We start from the raw sequence: 23,708 nt of genomic DNA, 5'->3' as shown, positions 1-23,708 counted from the left end.
TTAATGAAATAATACATATAATTGACAGAAACATACTTAAAAATACTTAAATAACTTTAACATTAATAAATAATTAATGTAAGTAAAAATAAAAAAATTAATACATATATATTAAGTAATATTAATTACAATATTCAATATTTGTTGCGTAGGATAACGGGTGGGTAAAATGTACTATTCCCACTCCAGAGAGTGCAACAGTAGGGAAAGCGTTGGATAGCGGGAGGGTAAAAATTATTATTCCCACTCCAGAGAGTGCAATAATAGGGAAAGCATTGGATAGCGTAGGGGTAAAAATTACTATTCCCACTCCAGGGAGTGCAACAGTAGGGAAAGCGTTGGATAGCGGGAGGGTAAAATTTACTATTCTCACTCCAGTGAGTGCAACAGTAGGGAAAGCGTTGGATAGCGTAGGGTTAATAATTACTATTCCCACTCCAAAGAGTGCAACAGTAGGGAAAGCATTGGATAGAGTAGGGGTAAAAATTACTATTCCCACTCCAGAGAGTGTAACAGTAGGAAAAGCGTTGGATTGCGTAGGGGTAATAATTACTATTCCCACTCCACAGAGTGCAACAGTAGGGAAAGCGTTGGATAGCGGGAGGACAAAATGTACTATTCCCACTCTAGTGAGTGCAACAGTAGGGAAAACGTCAGATGGCGTAGGGGTAAAAATTACTATTCCCACTCCAAAGAGTGCAACAGTAGGGAAAGCGTTGGATAGCGCAGGGGTAAAAATTACTATTCCCACTCCAAAGAGTGCAACAGTAGGGAAAGCGTTGGATAGCGGGAGGGGAAAATTTATTATTCCCACTCCAGTGAGTGCGATAGTAGGGAAAGCGTTGGATAGCGTAGGGGTAAAAATTACTATTCCCACTCCAGTAAGTGCAATAGTAGGGAAAATAATAATTTAATATTTTATTAAAAATAAATTAATTATTAATACCAAAAAACAGTATTAAAATTAATTACCAATCACACAATATTTAATAATTAATTATTTATAAATACCAATAATTTATTTTTTAATTAATTACCTATTAATGATTAATTAACACCCAATTAATTTTCAATAACATAAAATAATAAATACAATTAATACCAATAAATAATTAATTAATAATAAATTAATTATCATTATACAAAAATAATTTCAATAATTAATTATTTACAATTAAATTACTTCCCACCATATTCCCCTATAAACCCACAACCCGCTACAAATAATAAATTAATACAATTAACATAATTATCAATTAAACAAGTAATACAAATTAATTTCCAATTAATAAAAATTATTTAACAATTAATAATTAATCAACAACCAATTAATTTTCAATACCAATTCATAATTACCTAATAACAATTACATAACTTCCCACCCTATTCCCCTACAAACCCACAACCCGCTACAGAAGTAAAACGCAAAATTAAATTACAAATTATTAATAATTCCTAAAAATTATTATTTAATGTACTATAATTAAATTACTTCCCACCCTAATCCCCTATAAACCCAAAACCCGCTACGGAATTAAATTACACAAGAATTAAATAACCTAAAATTCATTACTTTTAAAATATTCAAACATACATTCCAAAATTAATACATACTTTTAACACATACACTAACACTTAAAACACTATAAAAAAATTCGATATTTTTAACAACTATATTATGACTGTCGATATTACTTACTTCTATATTATTTAAATCGATATTTCTTACCTGATTTTCGATATTCTTCACCACTATATTTTGGCAATTCGATATTCTGTCCATTCTATATTACAAACTTGATATTCTGTCCTGTCGATATTTTTTATTCGATATTATGTCTGTTTACCAGGAGAAAGCACTATTTGTAATCTTTCTCAGCTAAGACTCTTAATGACAGATAAAGGAGATTTTCATGATTTCTTATGAGCGAAGAGACTTGCCCATCTTCTAAAAGAGATGCCCCCACTTCAGGGGAAGATTCAGTGAGAAATGCCCCTCCAAGCACTTCCATGAAAGCAGCGCACAAGAGGAGACTTCTTCAGTTTCCTGGGCATGATTTATTTGGCACAGCGCTTGCAGCCACCTCCTCTGGTGACAAACCAGATATGTATATGTCTAAGCACTACAGAGATTCAGAGTGTTTTAAAGAAGAAGTTTTTCAAAGTACTAATTTTCAAAGGAAATTTTGTCGGTGATGAGACCATCGACTAATTCATATCCATTGTCGAAGATGGCGTCTACAATGAGCATTCCATTGAAGACTAGCATTCCATCGATGACAACACCGTGGACATTGAGCAGTCTGTTGATAACCATACGTTGACATTTGAAATGACCGTCTATGACATCACCATTAGGAACCACACAGTCAATAAAAAACATTGGAGGAAATGTTTTTTCACCATTAAGGGTGACAGATGTACCTCCAGTTCAATTAGTGCAGTCAGATTAAGAACAAGAGACCATGATATGCCTCACTGACAGCTTACAGTTGGATGTTGGATATGTCCCAGATTTTGGAGAGGAAACAATGGACGACGAAGAGTCCTACAACAAATATGTTTACCAGCAATATGAGTCTGGGAGTACACAAATTGATATGAGGCAGAAACCACCTAAATGCTATAGAGAACCAGATGTGGTTAAAGTGCCAATGGCTTTCCTATCAATGTTGCTACAAATGATAAATACTTTCAATAAGTTATTACAGCAGCAACCAACTAATAATCCTAACATGTGATACCAGCTACACCCATCCTCCCACCTCCTCAACCTGCTCCTTTTCCAGTTTCATCACCTCTGTAGCCATTGCTGCTTCCGCCTCCTCCAACGCCAAGGGGCTTGGTCCATGGAGAAGGCATGGATGATGTTTATTCTAATGGTCGCACATATTCTGATATAGAAGGAGCGCTACCACCAGGCGGTGATGGAAGAGATGATAATGAGCGAGAATTCATTGTCCCTAGTGGTAATGATAGGACAATTCCACAGGATTCCAGAAATGGCGCTAAGGTGAGTGGAGGACGAGCGAGCACTGATGGATCTTAGGGATTAAGGAAGAGCTATGTCTTTATCGATTTCCGGAAAAGGGCCCTGTTTGGTTGTTGAAAGAGCTGCCAAGAAATTCAACATACCAATGGCGTTCGTGGATCAACCATGCTTTCTTTATGACTATAAAGAGCAAACTCAGAAATGTGTTAAGTCTGTACCCATTCTTCTTCAAACTTATTTTTATTAGCATTTGGCATACACTTAGTAACACTGTAACAAATATGGAGCTTTAGCAGCCTTACAGGTTATAGCATACTAAACTATGATGAGGCTGAACATCCAAGAATAATACAAACCATGGCCCATCCCTTTTTGTACATAGAAATAAAGGCACAGTTTCAGACGTTGTAAAGGCACGAGATGTTCCAAAAAAAGACTTGCACGCCCAACTTGTCTATTCTTTTGGGACGAGTTTTAAATCAAAAGGTCCCCCATAAACAACACCCACCCCCCTCCCAACAAACAAAATAAGTCGTGCTGGTGACAAATATGTAGTACATTCTTTGGCCTAGTCGTGTAAGGGGTGAACCCTGTGGTGTTTCATGGGCTTGCCCATTCTCCTCTAGTCTTCCATCCCGGAATACCCCTGTAGCTGGGCCCGGTGTCCTTGGATATAGGATCTAGAACTGAAAGAGGTGCATATCTCTAATTGAGGCCGGACAGACCTTGTGTAAGATAGGTGACTAATGGCCCAATTTATACTCAAAGGTTTTATAATCAACCTTGAAAATCTGTCATTCTCTCAAGATAGAGTATCTTCCAGAGCCGAGAATGCCGCAAGGAAAGGGCGGGCTGCTTTCTTCTTCCAGATCGCTGCGATCGCAACTTTAGCGGCCCCTAGACAGGTCCACATAATAGCCTTGTCTTCCCTGGTTTGATGCTCTAGTAACGGATCTCTGATGCTCAGGAGCACTCCCTCAATGGAGGTTGGTATGGGATATCCCAGCATGTCTTTAATGTGTGCAAGTATCTCTTCCCAAAAGGGTTTGATTGTAGGACAATCCCATCATATATGTTGGAAGTCGCCGAGGAGACCACAACCTCTCCAACAGATATCCGAGATATTCGGGAATATCCGTTTGCGTTTGGTGGGATATAAATTCCAATCCATTGAAGTTTTTAAGTGAGCTTCTCGTAATTCTAGAGAGTGATTACCTGTGGCAATGTCCGACCAGAGCCCAGTCCATTTCTTATCGGATATTTCTCTCTGCAGTACCCCCTCCCACATGAATTTATATCTAGGTCTCGGGTATCGGGTGGCAGCAAGTGGGGAGCTGTACAGAAAAGAGATCACACCCCTCTTGGAACCTACCTTTTTTACAAATTTTTCAAAGCTCGTTCTCTCTCGTGTGGCAGCATCTCGAATCTGAGGGGAGAGAGCCCAGTGTCTGAGCTGAAGATAGTGGAAGTGTTCATCCGGTTCTAAGTGAAACTCCCTCCGGCAGTTCTCAAATGTTAAGATATCGTAATTATGGAAGAGGTCTGACAACATGAGGCACCCGCCCTCCTTCCATGGGTTGAAGGGGCCTTCGCGAAGTGCGGGTGGAAAAGCCGGGTTGAAGTAGATCGGTGTATATGGTGAGGGGAACGTGGTCCACTCCTCTCTCCTCCCCCAGAGATCGAGTCCCAAACCTTCAGGGTAGTGCGAGTGGGAGTGCTAATGTAAGCATTGGCGGGTCTGTCCTTCCTGGGTTTCCATATGAGGTCCCATATCATCCTACCCGCTATGGCCCGATTCATATGCAGCCAATGCTTCTCCGGTTCCCTTTTGGACCATTCCGCCACTATCCTCAATTGGTCTGCCATATAATATAACCCGAAAAAAAGAAGACCTACCTCTCCCTCAGCTCTCGGTCGCCTCAGGGTTTGAAATGGTAAAGGGCCCTTCCGTTTTGCCAGATCAAGCGAGTGATTAGTGATTGGATTTTGGGAAGAAGTTCCCTATCTAGTTCGATGGGTAGTGCTTGGAAGAGATACAAAAATGTAGGGAGCACTGTAATTTTAATCGCATGTATGCAGCCCAACCAGAAAACAAAAAGAGTTTTCCATCACTTCAGGTCGAGTTGAAGCTGAGAAGGAAGGGCGGAAAATTGGCCTTGTATAACCCCTCTAAGCATGGTGTTAATTGTATAGCCAGGTATTGAAGTGAGCGCTTGGCCACAATGGACCGCCTTTTTAGGCCTCGGGCTCCTGCCGTCGCGCCTTCAGGCCCCGCGGTCCCGTGTCCAGATCCTGTTGGGCCGTCAGCGCCACCGGCAGGTCCAGCTTCGGCGCCACAGTATCCTGCGCTGTTGGCTCCGGTGCCACGAGGTCCGGCGCTGCCGGTTCTGGCCCCAGCGCCAACCTCGGCTCCGCCGCCGCAGTGGGTGCCGTTCGTTCCACCCTTGCCCCAGTTCCAGGACCATTTTGTTCCTGCCTGGGATCCGCATTGGTAGACGGCGCCGGCCGGCGCTGTTCACTGTGCCGTTTCCGACGCCGTATGTTCCTTCTCCGGCTCTGCCGCTGCGGCTGGTTCCTCCTGCAATGGAGGTGGAGGATGACTGGGAGGGGTCCGAGGACCCTCTTGCCCGTCAGTGTGACTCCAAGCAGGACTGGGTGGACAACCTGGAGGACGCTGGTGACATCGGTGTCTCTACTGACACGGGGTTTGCCTCTCCCCCGCCTACTATGGAGGAGGGCGCGTCCTACACGATGGTGCTCCGTCGGACTGCTGAGGTCCTCAACCTCGCTCTTCCTACGGTGGCCCTCAAAACTAATCTGCTCACTGAGGTGCCCCAGACGGTGTCTACTTGTTCGGAGCACCTGTTTCCCTTCAACGACGCCCTCACCGATGTCCTGTTGGGCACTTGGTCGAGGCCGGCCACGGGGGCCTCTGTGGATAAGAATGTTGCCAGGCGCCCCTGCCCGGCACCTGGTGACCCTGCGTTTCTGACCACTCATCCCACGCCTGAGAGTCTGGTCATCCAAGCTTCGACGTCGCAGAGTGCCTTTCCCACAGTTCTGCCGGATAAGGACTCCAAGAAACTGGAACAGTTCCGTAAGCGGTTGTTCTCTTCTGCCAGCTTGGGGCTTCGGTCGGTGAACACCGCCTGCTTATCGGGCCGCTATTCCCATGCGGTGTGGTATACCGTTGCTCAGGTGTTGCCTCAGTGTCCCGAGGAGGTCTATGCTGTACTTTCCCAGGCGGTTGCTGAGGGTAAGGATGCAGCTAAGTTCGCCATTCGGTGTGGTTTGGACACCGCTGATTCGTTCGGCAGGGCGGTTTCTACGACTGTGGTGTAGAAAATAGGCCTCAGCTAGGCCTACCAGTGCAAGGGGTTCGCCCTTCTCTGCACAGAGTCCTCAGACTATTAGAAAGAAGTTGGCACAGAAACTGAAATAGAAAATACATAGTTTATTAAACCTCAGGAGGTGGAACCACATTCACCCAGCACCCTGTGGTGCTGAATGAAGGTAGCACACAGAGTAGAAGAACCATGGGTCTTTTATACCCACACAGGGGCTCAGGAAAAGGACGATGCAAGCATACATGAGAAGAGTTACATACATAGATGGTCATACAGAAATGCACCGTAAATAGTATAGGAGGAGCTAGCAGTTGCTGACTCTGGTAGAAACAACCTGATAGTTACAGACTAAAAACAGATGCATGGACAGTTAGATATTCCTGCGCATGTGCAGGGTAGCAGAGTCTAAGTATAGCCAGTCCTTTAAACAGAGCACAAGGGAAGACAAAATGGCTGCCAGAAATACAAAATGGATTCCACAAAATGCACAGGATAGCCTGTAAATACCAGATGGATTCTGCTAACGCTAATTTAATCGCAGCCAATTTACGACAGTGGCACTGCGTCGCCACGGCCGTTTTCCGTTTTACTGCGGTCTCGCCCGATGTCCAGAGCTTGCTCATGGATATGCCCTTTGATGGCACACGCCTGTTTGGCGATAAGGCCAAGAGCGTTTTAAGGACTCATGGGCCACGGCCAAGTCCTTGGGTCTTTCCACGGTTTTCGTTCCTTTCGTGGCCAAGGCAGGGGCGCCCAGGCACGTTCCTTCAGCAAGCCTGTGCAGAACAAGCCTCAGCGCAGACGCGGATGCGACTTCCGCAGGGGCGGCTCTGGGAATCAATGTGGGGGTCAGTCCACCTCCGCCGATTCTGCCTCCAAACCTTCCTAATCCGTGCTTTGTGGAGCACCCCACGCCAGTGGGTGGAAGGATTCGCCATCACCTTCCCCACTGGCACGCTATTACATTGTACAAGTGGGTGTTGCAGATTGTCCGCAAGGGTTGCTCCCGTCCCTTTCAGTCCGCCCCTCCAGCCATGCCACCTCGGTACCACTGCTTCTCAGGGGACCACTTGGCAACTCTCCAGAAGGAAGTTGCGACCCTCTTGGCCAAGGGGGCTATCAAGTGCGTTCGTGGGCCAGAAGTAGAATGTGGTTGTTATTCCTACTACTTTCTGGTCCCCAAGAAGGACAAAGGGGGTCTGCATCCCATCTTGGACCTCCGGAACTTCAATCACTTCCTCCAACATGAGAAGTTCAAAATGCTGACTCTGGCTCAGGTCCTGGCTGCCCTCAATCCTGGAGACTGGATGGTAGCGTTGGACTTGCAGGACGCATATTTTCACATCCCCGTCCTGCCAGCCCCCCGGCGTTACATGCGGTTCACGGTAGGCCAGGAGTATTTTCAGTTTGCCGTGCTCCCCTTCGGCCTTACCAGCGCCCCTCGGGTGTTCACGAAGGTGATGGCGGTGGTTGCAGCTCAATTGCGCAGGTTAGGGGTGTCAGTCTTCCCTTACCTCGACGACTGGTTGTTGAAGGCGGGCTCGCCCCAGGCAGTCGTCAACCACCTTCAGACTACGGCCAACCTCCTGCATTTGCTGGGGTTCTCCATCAACGTGCCGAAGTCGTACCTGAGTTCCTCTCAGAAGCTCCCCTTCATCGGAGCGGTTCTGGATTCGATGCTGTTTTGGGTTTATCCTCCTGAGCAGCGAGTCCGGGATATTCAGGCTACGATTCTGATCTTTCAGCCTCTATCCTGGGTTTCAGTCAGGATGACCCTCCGGCTCCTGGGCCTGATGGCCTCCTGCATCCTGCTGGTGCCACATGCCAGATGGCGTATGCGGGCTCTGCAGTGGGACCTGAAATTCCAGTGGGCGCAGCATCGGGGCAACCTGTCTGATCATGTCCGGATCTCGGAGGGCACTGCACGACACTTGAAGTGGTGGCTCACGAATTGCGATTGGGTCAATGGCCGAACCCTCTCCCTTCCCCAACCGAAGCACACAGTGGTGACGGATGCTTCCCTCCTGGGATGGGGAGGCCACTTGGGAGAGGCGGAGATCAGAGGCCTGTAGTACCGGCGGAGTCCCGGCTCCATATCAATCTGTTGGAGCCTCGGGCGATCCGACTTGCACTGAAGAAATTCCTTCCCTCTGTCCGGGGAAGTGTGGTGCAGGTGTTCACGGACAACACCACCGCCATGTGGTATTGGCACAGACAGGGCAGGGTGGGGTCCTGGCCCCTTTGTCAGGAGGCTCTGCGCCTCTGGACATGGCTGGAACGTCAAGGCATTACCTTGGTGGTTCAACACCTGGCAGGTTATCTGAACGCCAGGGCGGACAAACACAGCCTCCGGTGTTTGATGGATCACGAATGGCATCTGAACTCTGACGGGGTGCAAGGTCTCTTTCAGCAGTGGGGAGAGCCTTGGTTAGATCTATTCGCCACCGAAGAGAACACTCAATGTCATCAGTTCTGCGCGTTGGAATTTCCAAGGCGGCACTCGCTCGGCGACGCTTTTCGTCGCGAGTGGAGTTTGGGTCTGTTGTACGCCTTTCCGCCTATACCACTTCTGTTCAGAGTGCTGAAGAAGATTGGGCGCGACCGGGCCCAAGCCATCCTTGTGGCTCCGGATTGGGCACAAAGATACTGGTATCCCGAGCATGGTGATCGATCCCCCGATCCGTCTGTCTCTTGCGGGAGGATCTTCTGTCGCAGCAGCAGGGGACGGTCCTCCACCCGAACCTGTCCAGCCTCCACCTCCATGCGTGGAGATTGAGCGGCGACAGTTGACAGCTTTCGCTCTTCCTCCCGAAGTCTGTGATGTCATTCTGGCAGCCAGGCGTCCCTCCACTAAAACGGTATACGCCTGCAGGTGGAACAAGTTTGTGGCATGGTGCACAGCGAAGGCTGTGGATCCCCTTTCTGCCCCTCTTTCTGAAGTCCTTCTGTTCCTTCTTTCTTTGGCCCAGCAGGGCTCTGCTCTGGGCACTATCAAAGGTTATCTTTCGGCCATCTCCGCCTTTTTACGGCTTCCAGATCAGCCTTCTCTTTTTAAGTCACTGGTTGTTAACTGTTTCCTGAAAGGCACTACGCACACGTTTCCTCCGGTGCCGTTCATAATGCTTCAGTGGGACGTAAACCTTGTCTTGACGTATCTGATGTGTGCTCCCTTCGAGCCACTTCATAACTGTCCTTTGCGTCTTCTCACTCTCAAGACGGCTTTCCTGGTAGCTATCGCCTCTGCCAGGAGAGTGAGTGAGCTCCAGGCCCTTTCTTCCAAGCCTCCTTTCCTTTCTGTTCATCCGGACAAGGTGGTTTTAAGGACCTGTCCTTCTTTCTTGCCAAAGGTTGTCACACCCTTCCACATCGGGCAGACTATCACTTTGCCCACCTTCTTTCCCCCTCCACATCCTTCAAGGCAGCGGGAGAGGCTCCACCACCTGGACCCGAAACGTGCGCTCACATTCTATCTGCAGCATACACAGCAGTCCTGGGTGGATGACCAGCTCTTTTGACCAGCTCTTTGTTGTGGGTGCCAAGAAAGGTCCGGCTGTGCACAAACGGACTATCTCGCGGTGGGTCGTTCTGTGCATCAAAGCCTGTTTCTCCTTGGCTAAGAAGGAGCCTCCTGTGGGGCTGCGTGCCCATTCTACCAGGGCAACTGCATCCACTACTGCCTTGGGACGCGGCGTTCCCTTGCAGGACATTTGTCAGGCAGCTACGTGGGCCTCGCTGCACACCTTTATCAAGCATTACTGCCTTTACAGTCGGGTCCGGAGAGACGGCTTCTTTGGCCGTTCTGTTCTCTGTGACTTTCTAGTGTGATCTATTCGCAGACCCTCCACCGGGGTTGGTATTGCTGGGGTATCTATTCTAAGGTAAGGAATCTTATCACTAACGTGTCTCTTTCAGATGCACAAGTTACTAATTGTGTAACGATATATCTGTAAAAGACATTAGTTATTGATACAATTCCTTACCGCCCCACCCATGCTCCCCGTTCTGCGAACTGATTCTAGGGTTAAGGTCATCCCCTTTCAGGGCCCTAGTTTCATGGCACCAGTGGTCAGTTTCTTGCATGGCTCTGCGTTCCTGGTGCGGAAAGTCGTTTACGGAACTGACTTCAGCGCGCATGGGTGGCGCCTAAGTAGTCTCTGTGACGTCATCTGGGCGCTTACAAAGCCAGCGACGGACGCTGAGCCGCAGGACGCCACCTACTGACGTGCAACGGTACTGCTAGCAAAACTTTCCGGATCCAGTCTGACACCTGGGGATTATTCTAAGGTAAGAAATCTATCACTAACTAATGTCTCTTACAGATATATTGTTACACAAGTAGTAACTTGTGCTTCTCCAACATTGGTATCTTTTAAAGATTCACATGCAATTCTCCCTCCTTCTCCGTCACGAAGCTCATCATATTTGTTCTGACATTTGTCCTTCTTCCAAATCTGAGCTAAGGTGCCCTCTAAGCCACATTCGCTGAAGTTTGGGTTCTTTCGAATGAGGTGAAAGTGCTACTAAATAATTTCTGTTGTTTAAGGTGTATGAACTGTATATTTTCTGTATATCTTAAACTGTATACTATGCTAGTGTACCGGGGATTCCTAGCCTGACGATGGGGAACGATTCAAGCACGGTAATATACATATATAGGTGGTGTTTAGTTGCAGTAGGGAAATTGGATAGCTTGAAAAAGAAAAATGTCTTACCTGTGACTTTCAATTGGAATCTTGGGTACCTTCTTTAAGTTCATAAGTACCCTACGCTTTGACCCGCCACTAGTGAATATAAATCAAGTAGTGACCTAGATCTGCTCTAATACCCTTAAAAGGAGTTGATTTTAATCGCTTTGGTGGCAAATGCTATCATAAATTGACACATTCTTCTTTAAAGAGGCTCCTAAATATCTGCTTGATTACCTTTTAGCAGGAGCTATTTCATAGGAACTTTCAATCAGATTAGTGGCGTATTGCTCTGTCGATTTAGATTTGCAACTTTATTTTGTCTATATTTGTAAGTTTGAAAGCGACTCTTCTTTTTGTGTTAATGAACATAATTAAAGTGAGCACCTTCTTTTTCTGAATTTCTTTTGTTATTGTTGTTTTTGTACCACTGTTGCATATTTGTAGGTAATTGCAGCACCTCAAAGAAATAAAGTTTCCTTTGAAACGCATTGATAAATTCAATTTTTTTCCATAACAGGAATGTGAAAGAACAGATGGTAATTCTCATACTCCATTTGGTTTAAAGCCTAGGTCCGGTAAGTCTGCGTATGTAAACATAGAACAAATAATTGTTTTAAGTGTTTTTCTTTTTTCATTTATAGAGCCCCACATTGCCTCTGCCACTTTTGGCTCTGGTAGTTAGAGAGAGGGAAGGAAACGTGCTTTTTACATTTGAAAGTGATAGATTTTTAACACATATTTATTAACTGCGAATTGCATTCTATATTAAAAAACAAGCATAGTGTGTAATTTTTGCACTGACTGCCAATCTTTTGACTTTGCCAGTGCTTGTTTTGTTTTGTCATGGTTTTTGGAAAAGCATATTGATGGTGGAGCTGTAATTAAAAACATTACCTAAAAGCAAAAAAATGTTTTGGTCTTAAAAAGCACACATTACCGTAATTGTCCCCGGCATTTAAGAGCACTACTTTGTGTGGAAGTGTGCTTCTTGTGAAAGCAGAATACCGTCTCTTACAGTGAAGGTAGCCAATGGGTGAAGTGAGCTGACCCTTTGCCCCATACTGTATGCTGTAGTGGATGGAAAAATGTGTGACACAACAACAGACGAATGGATGAAGAGAGCTGGCTGAAAGCCCTTATAAGTATGTATATTTATAATTTAAGTAAAATCAAAATGTCTTGGAGAACTCCAGAACTAACAAACATTGGCAAAACCAGTAGGTCTTGGTTAAATAGCAGCACCATTGGCTTTGCCATTCCGTGTTTGTACCAGCATGCACATGCATGTCTACCACTTTAGAATGGGTTCCCAATTAAAGGTCACCTCAATCCAAATCTAAGGACTTTACAAATCCTGTTTTAGGCTGGTGACTCTCATACTGCTGTTAACATTTTAACTAGCTGGTTGTTTTGGGTATGGGTTGACGTGTGCATTCAACATCCGTCTATTTTCACCCATATATGGTACATCTGTTTCACTAAAAAGACTACTTTCTTCTACTATATGGGACCCATTGGGCTCTTAATAGATTTTTTTGACTTGGTAGGCATACCTTCCCCGCTTCCTGTTGAAATGTTGACTGTTTCCACTGAGAAGACTATTCTTGAAAGACCGTCTATATTGTCTAGTTGGGATTGCAGTACCCTTGAACTCCTATTGTATTGTTTAATCACCTTTTCATTGTGCACTGGTTGTTTACACTAAGTTTTGTAAATACCAAGTGTTAGATCTGTCAGCCTTAGGGTGGGCTTCCCCTAAACCTTTTGCCTTCTCCCATCTTGTTTTGCTGAAATTCGGATATGTTGTCTTTAGACCTCTGTGCAATTTACCACTGCTAACCAGTGATAAAGTACTTGTGCTCACGCCTTAAAACACAACAAAATGGATTACACTTGATTGGCACATCTAAGTTACTTATATGTACCTATTAAAGTGGTACTACATGTACCTAGGGTCTATTAATGGAATGCTGCTAGCGTACCTGCAGCAGGTAATGTATCTCCCTCTCAAGTGGCCCTTTAAAGCATGGAGCAATTGGAGCCTGTGTGCAGTTTTAACTGTCTAGTTGACTTGGCAAAATTGCCTTTTTGCCGAGCCTAAACCTTCCTTTATCAAAAATATAAATCACGCCTAGGGCAGGCCCTAAATAGCCCCTAGGGCAGAGTGCAGCATATTTAAAATATTTGACATATACTTTTAAGTTTCGCTTGTCCTAGTAGTGAACAACTCTTAATGACTTACCTCTCTAAATGTGGTTACCTTTTACATTTAAGTGATAACATTTGCTTTGGAAGAGGCTAAAATGTAATATTGGTCTCAAATGAATTGTAATTTAAAAACCGCTTTAATTGGAAAGTCGAATTTTAAGTCCCAATTCTGAAAGGGACACTTTTAGAAAGCTGACATTTTCTTGTCCTAACCATTTGATGCCTGCAGTCTGCATCCTCAGTCACATGTCTAGAAGTAGGTGGCAGTTGGGCTTTGGGTATTTCTCCAAAACAGTGTAACAAAGAGGAACTAGGTGTTGGTAGGATGGGCGATCCACCCAGCCTGGGATGGGCAAATATGTTTTCTGCGCCACTTGCACTTCAAAGGAGCTGCCTCATTACAATAACAAATAACTTGACACTAGTCATTTGTCCCCCCAGACAATCTTAGTCCTGAAGAAAGAAATTCCAGAATCATCTGTGATGAGAAAATTCCAGAAGTTTCTTCTACTTCAAAGCTGGCAACAGGTATAAAAATAGGACCCTCAGACCAACTCTCGCTTCCGTACATGTGGAAGGCTTCAGAAGGACTGCCTTGTGCTCCAGCATACTGCCCTGTTGCTACCAGAGGACTGGCCTGCTGCTTGAGTCCTGCTTTGCTCTGAAGCGGACTGCCCTGCGCCCTGATCTCCCCCAGGTTGTCCCCCCTCAGATCCTGGACCCTTGGAAATGGTGTTTGAGGGCTACTCCTGCCTAGCCCTAAAAGTTAGTACTTATAAAACTTTTCACTAAAAAGTGCCAGAAGATCTGACAGAAGACAGGGACCTAGGTGCATCACCGGTTCGCCTAACTTCGTAGTAGCTCCCGCTACGTTCCTCTCCACAGCAACAAATCCTGTTCAGTGGCTCCTCCTCATGTACAGCCTGACGCTTCGCCCCACTGGAAACTTTCAGCTTCCAAAAAAGTGACAGAGTCTGAACATAAAAATCTTTGCCGTAACTTTGTTCAGTGGCTTCCCGACAACAAGAACTTCTCATTAGATGGCGCCTTGCCGTGCTGAACTTTGCCTTCTCAGACATTTTTCTTCTAAATTTCTTCTAAATCTGAATGTGAGCTGAGACTATGCCGAATCCACCTTGCGTATCTGAACCGCACTCCATTGCAATCGACCATAACTTTCGACTTCGCCCCGGTCTTGTGTAACTAGGTTTCCGCTGTTGGCACTTTCCAAAAATCTGTACTCCGGTTCTACTGATTGGATATTTATCATTTTGGTTTCTAATTAATTATGAAATGTGACTCCATTTTCTAAAATGGTGTGGGAGTTTTCTGGTGTTGTTTATATTTTGTTACTGTTTAAGTGCTGCATAAATACTTACACATTGCCCCTAAGGTAAGCCTAACTGCTTTTGCGCTAGGCTACCAGAGGGTTAAGCACAGGTTAATTTAGTGACTTTTGTAGTTCACCCTGACAAGGATTTTGGTTAGTGCTTGGGAAAGTTCACGCTCCCCTTCAATAAAAAACATGGTTTCTCACACCAAGCATACATCAAATAATTATGAATTTATGTTGTGAAGCATAAAATGTGGTCTTGTTTTTTGCAGAAAAGATCAGATCGTGCACTCACCTTTGGGACTTCTCATTCTAGGCCCCCTCCTTACAAACCAACTAATATTATTTTGTGTAAATGATAACTAGGGAGCCATTATTTCTCTATATTTCATATTTCCCAGGTATCTTTTTTGGGTTTATGTGCTTGGCCCTCTTATGTAATTTTACCAAAAATCAGCGGCATTATCTGCTAGGACACTGGAACCTCAAATGGAGAATGAAGGCATCTACTGTTTTATGACAGGATCGTCCTCCTACCACTCCAAAGTCCGCTCTCATCAATGAGCAACAAATCTTTAAACGGCTACATGAATATAGAATATTACATGCACTGAGCTATCCATTTCAAAGTCTCAGTAAAACAAATGCTGGGTTTGCAGAGACATTTCCATTATAGTCTTAGAGGAACCTCCTCCCCATCTTAGGTGGTGATGGGTTCTTCCCTGTGTGGAAAGACATTGTTGTTTCAAATGCATAAGGAGTCAATATTTCTTGATGCCTACATAGCTTCCTTCTTAGAGTTCACAAGGTGCAACACTGGTTTGACTGCTATTTCGCCTTACTCTCAGACTTTCCAGTGCTATAAATGTACATATATAATTGATTTGTTCTTTAACGTGGTACTCAATGGTAGCCAAAAGGGATGGTGCATAGATGTGAGGCGTTTGCACAATACCCTCCATGGAGGCTTGGGGTAGAAATGTAGATTGATATAGGGTAGTAGAGAAGATAGTGTACACCTGTGGATAACCCAAAGATTTTAAAAGAATTCCACCGCCTTCACTGAAGAGGCAGAGGGTAAAAAGATGGTGCCTGCACAGGCCATTTCTCAATAGAGCTGACTTAATGCAGGGCTGTGCAGCGAGGTGGGGAATAAATGCCCTGTAGGAACCTTATCAATAGATAGTCCCTAGGTTTAAGTGAATTAATGAACCAAATGTGGTGGATATTCTTTCCTGACAGTGATTGCCGAAGTGTACCTGTATTGAAGAAAATTGATAAAATGTAGGCAAGAAAGTTGCTGAACAGAAACTGCTGTTTTACTCCAGTAAGATTGATAGATAATTATATTGTATTTTTGTAGCGCAAACCAGATAAAAGGCAGCAGAGCACTGTACATGGTCAAAGACTAGCATGAAGTCAGTGAGTAAGAAGAGAGGAAGCTGGCTTGTGAACTGTCAATGCATTGTGATGTAGAGTTGGTGAGCTTGTCTGGAAGATAAGCGGGACTGCTGGTCGGGATGGCTTTATGAACAATGTAGCTGGTTTTGCAGATGGAGCAGGCTGGCAGGGAGAACCATGGAAATTCTTTCAGGGTTGGCTGATACAATACCGCTACAAGTACAAAGATCAGTGAGCTTTCCGTGCAAGCTAAACACAGAGGTTCAGGATAAATTCTGACTATATCAGCACATCTTCCTGTTTGTCCTCTATCATTCTGTCCTTTAGAAGGCTGTTAAGAGTAAAGCAAAACCTACCCCCATGCTTCACATTCCCATGTGCTGCTACAGATTCTCCTGTACAAACATCTTTTAAAAAGTGTATAATGGCATAATTTGGCTTAAATCTTGTTAAACCCCTTGGTTGAAAAGACTTGCTTTGAATCTTTATTTTAAAAGGAAAACACAAGTAAAATAGATGGCATCTTAACTAGTTGTAATTTTGACACTGCTTGGTCATCTTGGCTGCCCACTGTGAAGGACTGGCTGGCTGATATATCATATTGTCAAGAAAATCTTGATGACTATTGGAATTTGATGCCGGCATGGTCCTATCCCAGAGATACATGGAGCCTCTTTGGTGCTTAGATGATAACACACTCGACTTGGACTCACGAAGATGCAGAGGCCTGACCTGAGCTGGTGAGTGCCACAATGGCACAACAGTTCGAACTCTTGCCTTCTATGATGGGCGACTGATGTTCAAAAAGGAATGCACTGGAGGGTCTGAGAGGGATAAATTGTGCTTCACTCCGACCCCTCGATGCACTATATCTCAACCTGCATGAGCATACATAATGGGATGTCACTGCATAGGTTGCCATTTCATTACCTCTTCTATGTTGTAATGTGTTAGCCGCATCAATAAAGAATAAATAAAAAAAATTACACTGTTCCTTCATGGTAGCAGATTGATTAAAAGGGAAACGGGACAGTTATGTAGCTCACCTGTTGCCAAAGCAAAGCTGATTGTAAAGTGCGAGAGAAGCACAAATCCCTGTCTCTTCAGGACTGAGTCCAGCAGAAGGGCTGAGGGGGCACGCCTCCACCTCAAACTTCAAAGAGACCTCCTTAAACACAGTCAAGGATTCTTCATAGCCTTGGTGCAGTCATCACTTTCAATGAACGTCAAGAGGCTCAATATCAAGGATTGAATAATGGAAGTCTGTCTGACTTTTTGATAGTGATGCCTCCTTCATTGTGAAGAGCTCTTGGGACATACACACTTTGCCTTTGGGCCATGCTCATATTGAGGTTGCTTTCTTCAGCATCCTGTGACAGAGCTGGGCAAGACAGTGGAATCTCTGACACAGTTTGGAGCCATCCATCCAGCCTCCCTCAAGGTGTGAAGCTAATTATCCTAACGCGAAAGGGTTATTTTCAGAATCAGGTACCAGTGCACCATATCAAGCTTATGTTTATATGTTTTTTATAATTTGTTCTTAAAGCATGTACAGCACAAGCTAATCACTTCTAAGAGCTTGGCAAAGGCATAAAAGGGGCGAGAGGAACCCTCAATCACTGCTAAAATAGACTAGGGTGATTTAACAAATGCAATAGTTATGCACATGGAATGAAAGGCCGGCAGTAGCTACAGTGACAATAATTAAGTAACAAGATACAGGCTTTGCCATAGTGGTTAGGGCAATTTACAATATTTGCAGTAAAAGATTCCTTACCTTAGAATATCCGCAGGCGTCAGACTGGATCTGGAAAGTTTTTTGTCAGCAGTACCCCTGCGCGTCGGTAGGTGGCGTCGTGCGGCTCCGCGTCTGTCACTGGCGTCGTATGCACCAAGATGACATCACGGAGACAACTTAGTCGCCACCCATACGCGCTGCCGTCAGTTCTGTACAGGACTTTCCGCGCCAGGAACGCAGAGCCATGCAAGATACTGACCATTGGTGCCATGAAACCAGGGCCCTGAAAGTGATGACCTGAACCCTAGAAATCAGTTCGCAGAACGGGGAAGGTGGGTGGGGCAGTAAGGAATCTATCACTAACTAATGTCTCTTACAGATATATCGTTACACATGTAGTAACTTGTGCATCTGAAAGAGACACGTTAGTTATAGATTCCTTACCTTAGAATAGATACCCCAGCAATACCAACCCCGGTGGTGGGTCTGCGAACAAGATTACACCAGAAAGTCACAGAGAACAGAACGGCCAAAGAAGGCGTCTCTCCGGACCTGACTGTCAAGGCAGTAATGTTTGGTAAACGTGTGCAGCGAAGCCCATGTAGCTGCCTGACAAATGTCCTGCAAAGGAACGCCGTGTCCCAAGGCAGTAGTGGCTGCTGTTGCCCTGGTAAAATGGGCACGTAGCCCCACAGGAGGCTCCTTCTTGGCCAACGAGTAACATGCTTTTATGCACAGAACAACCCACCGATAGATGGTTCGTTTGTGCACAGCCCAACCTTTTTTGGCGCCCACGTAGCCAACAAAGAGTTGGTCATCCACCCGGAACTGTTATGTGCGCTTCAGATAGAATGAGAGCGCACGTTTTGAGTCCGGACGGTGGAGCCGCTCTTCCTCTTTTGAAGGATGCGGAGGCAGAAAGAAGGTGGGCAAAGTGATTATCTGCCTGATGTTGAAGTACGTGACAACCTTTGGCAAGAAAGAAGGACGGGTCCTTAAAACAACCTTGTCCGGATGAGCAGAAGGAAAGGAGGTTTGGAAGAAAGAGCCTGGAGCTCACTCACTCTTCTGGCAGAGGTGATAGCTACCAGGAAAGCCGTCTTAAGAGTGAGAAGACGCAAAGGACTGGTATGAAGGGGCTCGAAGGGAGCGCACATCAGATATGTCAAAACAAGGTTTAAGTCCCATTGAGGCATTATGAACGGGACGGGAGGAAACGTGTGCGTAATGCCTTTTAAGAAACGGTTAAGAACCGGGGGCTTAAACAGAGAAGGCTGATCTGGAAGCCGTAGGAAGGAGGAGATGGCCGAAAGATAACCTTTGATAGTGCCCAAAGCAGAGCCCTGTTGGGCCAAAGAAAGAAGGAACAGAAGGATCTCAGAAAGAGGGGCAGAGAGGGGATCCACAGCCTTTGCTGTGCACCATGCCACAAATTTGTTACACCTGCAGGCGTATACCGTTTTAGTGGAGGGACACCTGGCTGCCAAAATGACATCACAAACTTCGGGAGGAAGATCGAAGGCATTCAACTGTTGCCGCTCAATCTCCATGCATGTAGGTGGAGGCTGGACAGGTTCGGGTGGAGGACCGTTCCCTGCTGCTGTGACAGAAGATCCTCCCGAAGTGGCAGTCGGATCGGGGGATTGATCGCCATACTGAGTAGCTCGAGATACCAGTACCTTCGTGCCCAATCCGTAGCCACAAGGATGACTTGGGCCCGGTCGCACCAAATCTTCTTCAGCACTCTGGGTAGAAGTGGTATAGGCGGAAAGGCGTACAATAGACCGCAACTTCACTCGCGATGAAAAGCGTCACCTAGCGAGTGCCGCCTTGGAAATTCCAATGTGCAGAACTGATGACATTGCGCGTTCTCTTCGGTGGAGAATAGATCTAACCAAGGCTCTTCCCACTGCTGAAAGAGACCTCGCGCCACATCCAAGTTCAGACCCCATTCGTGAGCCATCAAGCGGGTGAGTTTGTCCGCCCTGGCGTTCAGAGAACCTGCCAGGTGTTGAACCACTAAGGTAATGCCTTGATGTTCCAGCCATGTCCAGCGGCGCAGAGCCTCCTGACATAGGGTCCAGGACCCCACCCCGCCCTGTTTGCTGCAATACCACATGGCGGTGGTGTTGTCCGTGAACACCTGCACCACACTTCCCTGGACAGAGGGAAGGAATGCCCAAAGCTCCAAAAGGTCGATATGGAACCTGGACTCCGCCGGAGACCAGAGTCCTCTGACCTCTGCCTCTCCCAAGTGGCCTCCCCATACGAGGATGGACGCATCCATCACCACTGTGTGGTCCGGTTGGGGAAGGGAGAGGGATCTGCCATTGACCCAGTCGCGATTCGTGAGCCTCCACTGCAATAGTCATGCAGTGCCCTCCGAGATCTGGACATGATCGGACAGGTTGCCCTGATGCTGTGCCCACTGGAACTTCAGGTCCCACTGCAGAGCCCACATACGCCATCTGGCATGTTGCACTAGCAGGATGCCATCAGGCCCAGGAGCCGGAGGGTCATCCTGACTGAAACCCGGGATAGAGGCTGAAAGATCGGAATGATAGCCTGAATATACCGCTGCTCGGGAGGATAAACCCGAAACCGATGAAGGGGAGCTGCTGAGAGGGACTCGGGTGCGACTTCGGCACGTTGATGGAGAACCCCAGCAAATGCAGGAGGTCGGCTGTAGTCTGTAGGTGGGAGACTGCCTGGGGTGAGCCCGCCTTCAACAACTAGTCGTCGAGGTAAGGGAAGACTGACACCCCTGACCTGCGCAGATGAGCTGCGACCACCGCCATCACTTTCGTGAACATCCGAACTGAAAATGCCCCTGGCCTACCGTGAACCGCAGGTAACGCCGGTGGGTCGGCAGGACGAGGATGTGAAAATTTGCGTCCTACAAGTCCAACGATACCAATCAGTCTCCAGGGTCGAGGGCAGCCAAGACCTGAGCCAGAGTCAGCATTTTGAACTACTCCTATCCGGAGGAAGCGGTTGACGTTTCGGAGGTCCAAGATGGGACGCCGACCCCCTTTGTCCTTCTTGGGGACCAGAAAGTAGTGGGAACAACAACCACTCCTTACTTCCGGCCCAGGAACGCACTGGATGGCCCCCTTGGCCAAGAGGGTCGTAACTTCCTGCTAGAGAGTTGCCAAGTGTTCCCCGACATGCGGTGGTACTGAGGTGGCATGCCTGGAGGGGTGGACTGAAAGGGAAGGGAGTAACCCTCGTGGATGATCTGCATCACCCACTCTTCCGATGTGATAGCATGCCAGTGGGGGAGGTGATGGCGGATCCTGCAACCCACTGGTGTGGGGTGCCCCACAAAGCTCAGATTAGGAAGGTTTGGAGGTAGAAGCAGCGGGGACAGAGGTGGACTGACCCCCACGCTGATTCCCAGACCCGCACCTGCGGAAACCGCGTCTGCTCTGAGGCTGGTTCTGCACAGGCTTGCTGAAGGGACGTGGCCACGAAAGGAACAAAAACCAGGAGTGGCTGGGCTTTTCGTGGAAAGACCTATGGACTTGGCCGTAGCCCGCGAGTCCTTAAAATGCTCCAGCACACTGTCGGCCTTATCGCCAAACAGACGAGTGCCATCAAAGGGCATGTCCATGAGTGAGCTTTGTACATCGGGCGAGAACCCAGTAGATCTCAACCAAGCGTGGCGACGAAGCACCACAGTCATAGAAATTGCTCTATCTAGTGAGTCCGCGGTGTCCAAACCACACCGAATGGCGAACTTAGCCGCATCTTTACCCTCGGCAACAGCTTGAGGCAACACAGCTTGGGTCTCCTCAGGACCCTGAGGCAACACCTGTGCAACGGCATCCCACACCGCGTGGGAATAGTGGCCCAATAGGCATACGGTGTTCACCGACCACAGCCCTAAGCTGGCCGAAGAGAACAACCGCTTGCCGAACTGCTCCAGCTTCTTAGAGTCCTTATCCGGCAGAGCCGTGGGAAAGGCACTCTGGGACGTCGAAGCTTGGATGACCAGGCTCTCGGGCGTAGGATGAGTGGTCAGAAAGGGACGGTTCACCCGGCGCCGGGCGATGAGGCTTGGCGACCTTCTTATCCACAGGGGCCCCTGTGGCTGGCCGCGACCAAGTGCCCAGTAAGACGTCAGTGAGGGCGTCATTAAATGGCAGCAGGGGCTCTGACGAAGTGGACGCCGTCTGGAGCACCTCATTCAGGAGATTAGCCTCTAGGGCCACCGTAGGAAGATCAAGGTGGAGGACCTCAGCTGCCTGACAGAGCACCATTGTGTACGAAGCGCCCTCCTCCATAGTAGGCAGAGGAGAGGCAAACCCCGGGTCAGAGGAGAGATCAAGGCCGCTGGCCTCCTCTAACTCATCCTCCCAGTCCTGCTCTGATTCACACTGACGAGCAAGAGGGTCCTCGGACCCCTCCCAGTAGTCCTCCACCTCCACCGTATGTGGGACAGACTGCAGCGGCAGGGCAGGGACCGGGAAAGGAACAAACGGTGCCGGGCGGGCCCGAACCGTTGCCGTGTCCCAATTCGGATCCCAGGTAGGGACAAAATAGTCCGGGAACCTGTGCAGGGGCGGAACAAATGTTATCCACTGAGGCACCGGAGGCGGAGCCGAGGGTGGCGCTGGGGCCGAAGCTGGCAGCGCGGGACCTTGTTGCGCCGTGGCCGGAGCCAGCGGCGCAGCGCCGACAGTCCGACAGGATCCTGACATGGGACCGCGTAGCCCAAGGGCACGCTGGCGGGAACCCGAGGCCTAAAAAGAAAGAACCGATGTCAGCGCGCATGGGTGGTGCCTAAGTACTCTCCGTGACGACATCTCGGCGCATACGATGCTAGCGACGGACACGGAGCCGTAGGACGCCAACTACCGACGCGCAGGGGTACTGCTGACGAAAAACTTTCCGGATCCAGTCTGACGCCTGGGATATTCTAAGGTAAGGAATCTATCACTAACGTGTCTCTTTCACATTTAAGGTCATTGTAATTCCTGTGAGAAGCCACTTTACAGTGAAGGTTGAATTAAGTCAGATTTTAGTTTGCATCTAAAGAGCGTGAGCGATCCAGAAGTCTGTAGGAAGGTTGTTTCAAAGTCCTATTATTGCAATTCTTCTGTCACCTCTATTCTTGTGTCTAGATCTTGCTGTTGCTGTGAGGGACGCGTTAGGCAGCGTAGTTAGTGGTCGATTATTTTGACATGGAGGTATTTTAGGCCAGATACTTCTTTTTTTATTTTTTTATAATTCATTTAACAGTCGTTTCTAGTAGAATCACAGTAGTACACATTTCTTTACAGACTTGAAAATGAACAATGATGTGCACAATTTCGCAATTAAACATTACGGTTCCGTGGCCCCCCTTTTGGACAATTCCAGTTCAACTGTTGGTGAGATGCATTCCAGGCCCCCCATTTTTTATCCCACGTTTTAGGACAGCCTCTGGATTTGTAAACCTCCTTTTTGGCCACTTCTATCCATTTCTGCCACCCACCCTATTGTCAGTGGGCGATCACCTGCCCCCCATTTCATAGCAATGGCTCTTTTCACTAAGGTGTATCCCAGGGTAGTGAATTGTTGCTCTGTATCCATGAGATCGGTTGCTTCCCATATACTCTGAATCCCCAGTTAAGGTGTTAAAACAAGTTTTTTCCCCAGCACGTCCTGCATTTTTCCTGTTACCCTATCCCATAAGTGTCAAATCAGGGGACAGGCCCATAATATATGGTAAAATGTGGCTATTGGATTACATCCACGCAGGCAAAGTGCATCTTGCCTGGTTCCTATCTTGGCTAAGGTCACACCAGTGAGGTAGGTCCTATGTAAGAGTTTTAGTCGGATCGGCCGAAAACAATGGTTTATGGCCGCTCTCTTGGGGACATCAGGGCGGTTTGCGAATCCTCGTCCTCAATCTGCCCCAAGTCTGTTTGCCATTTGTCCCTGAGAGTATTAAAGAGGTCTGGTATGTTATTATTTTTATATAATTTACGGTATGTAAGGGAAATGGCCTTGGTAA

The 23,708-nt window shown here is 47.0% G+C and overlaps 1 protein-coding gene across 3 annotated transcripts in view; it reads left to right on the top strand.

Annotated features, from left to right (window-relative positions):
- The window catches only part of LRCH2 (leucine rich repeats and calponin homology domain containing 2), a 1,103,616-nt gene that overhangs the window by 880,681 nt on the left and 199,227 nt on the right, over window positions 1-23,708 (top strand). For all 3 annotated transcript variants that reach the window (XM_085607858.1, XM_085607859.1, XM_085607857.1), the window contains one exon: window positions 11,545-11,602. In XM_085607858.1, coding sequence (XP_085463984.1) covers window positions 11,545-11,602 — 58 coding nt within the window. The remainder of the gene's footprint in view (window positions 1-11,544; window positions 11,603-23,708) is intronic.

Source organism: Triturus cristatus, chromosome 5_2 (assembly GCF_964204655.1).
Source record: "Triturus cristatus chromosome 5_2, aTriCri1.1, whole genome shotgun sequence".
Lineage (NCBI taxonomy): Eukaryota > Metazoa > Chordata > Amphibia > Caudata > Salamandridae > Triturus > Triturus cristatus.
The sequence above is the reverse complement of the archived record's forward strand: the minus strand, read 5'-3'. Positions and strand labels throughout refer to the sequence as shown.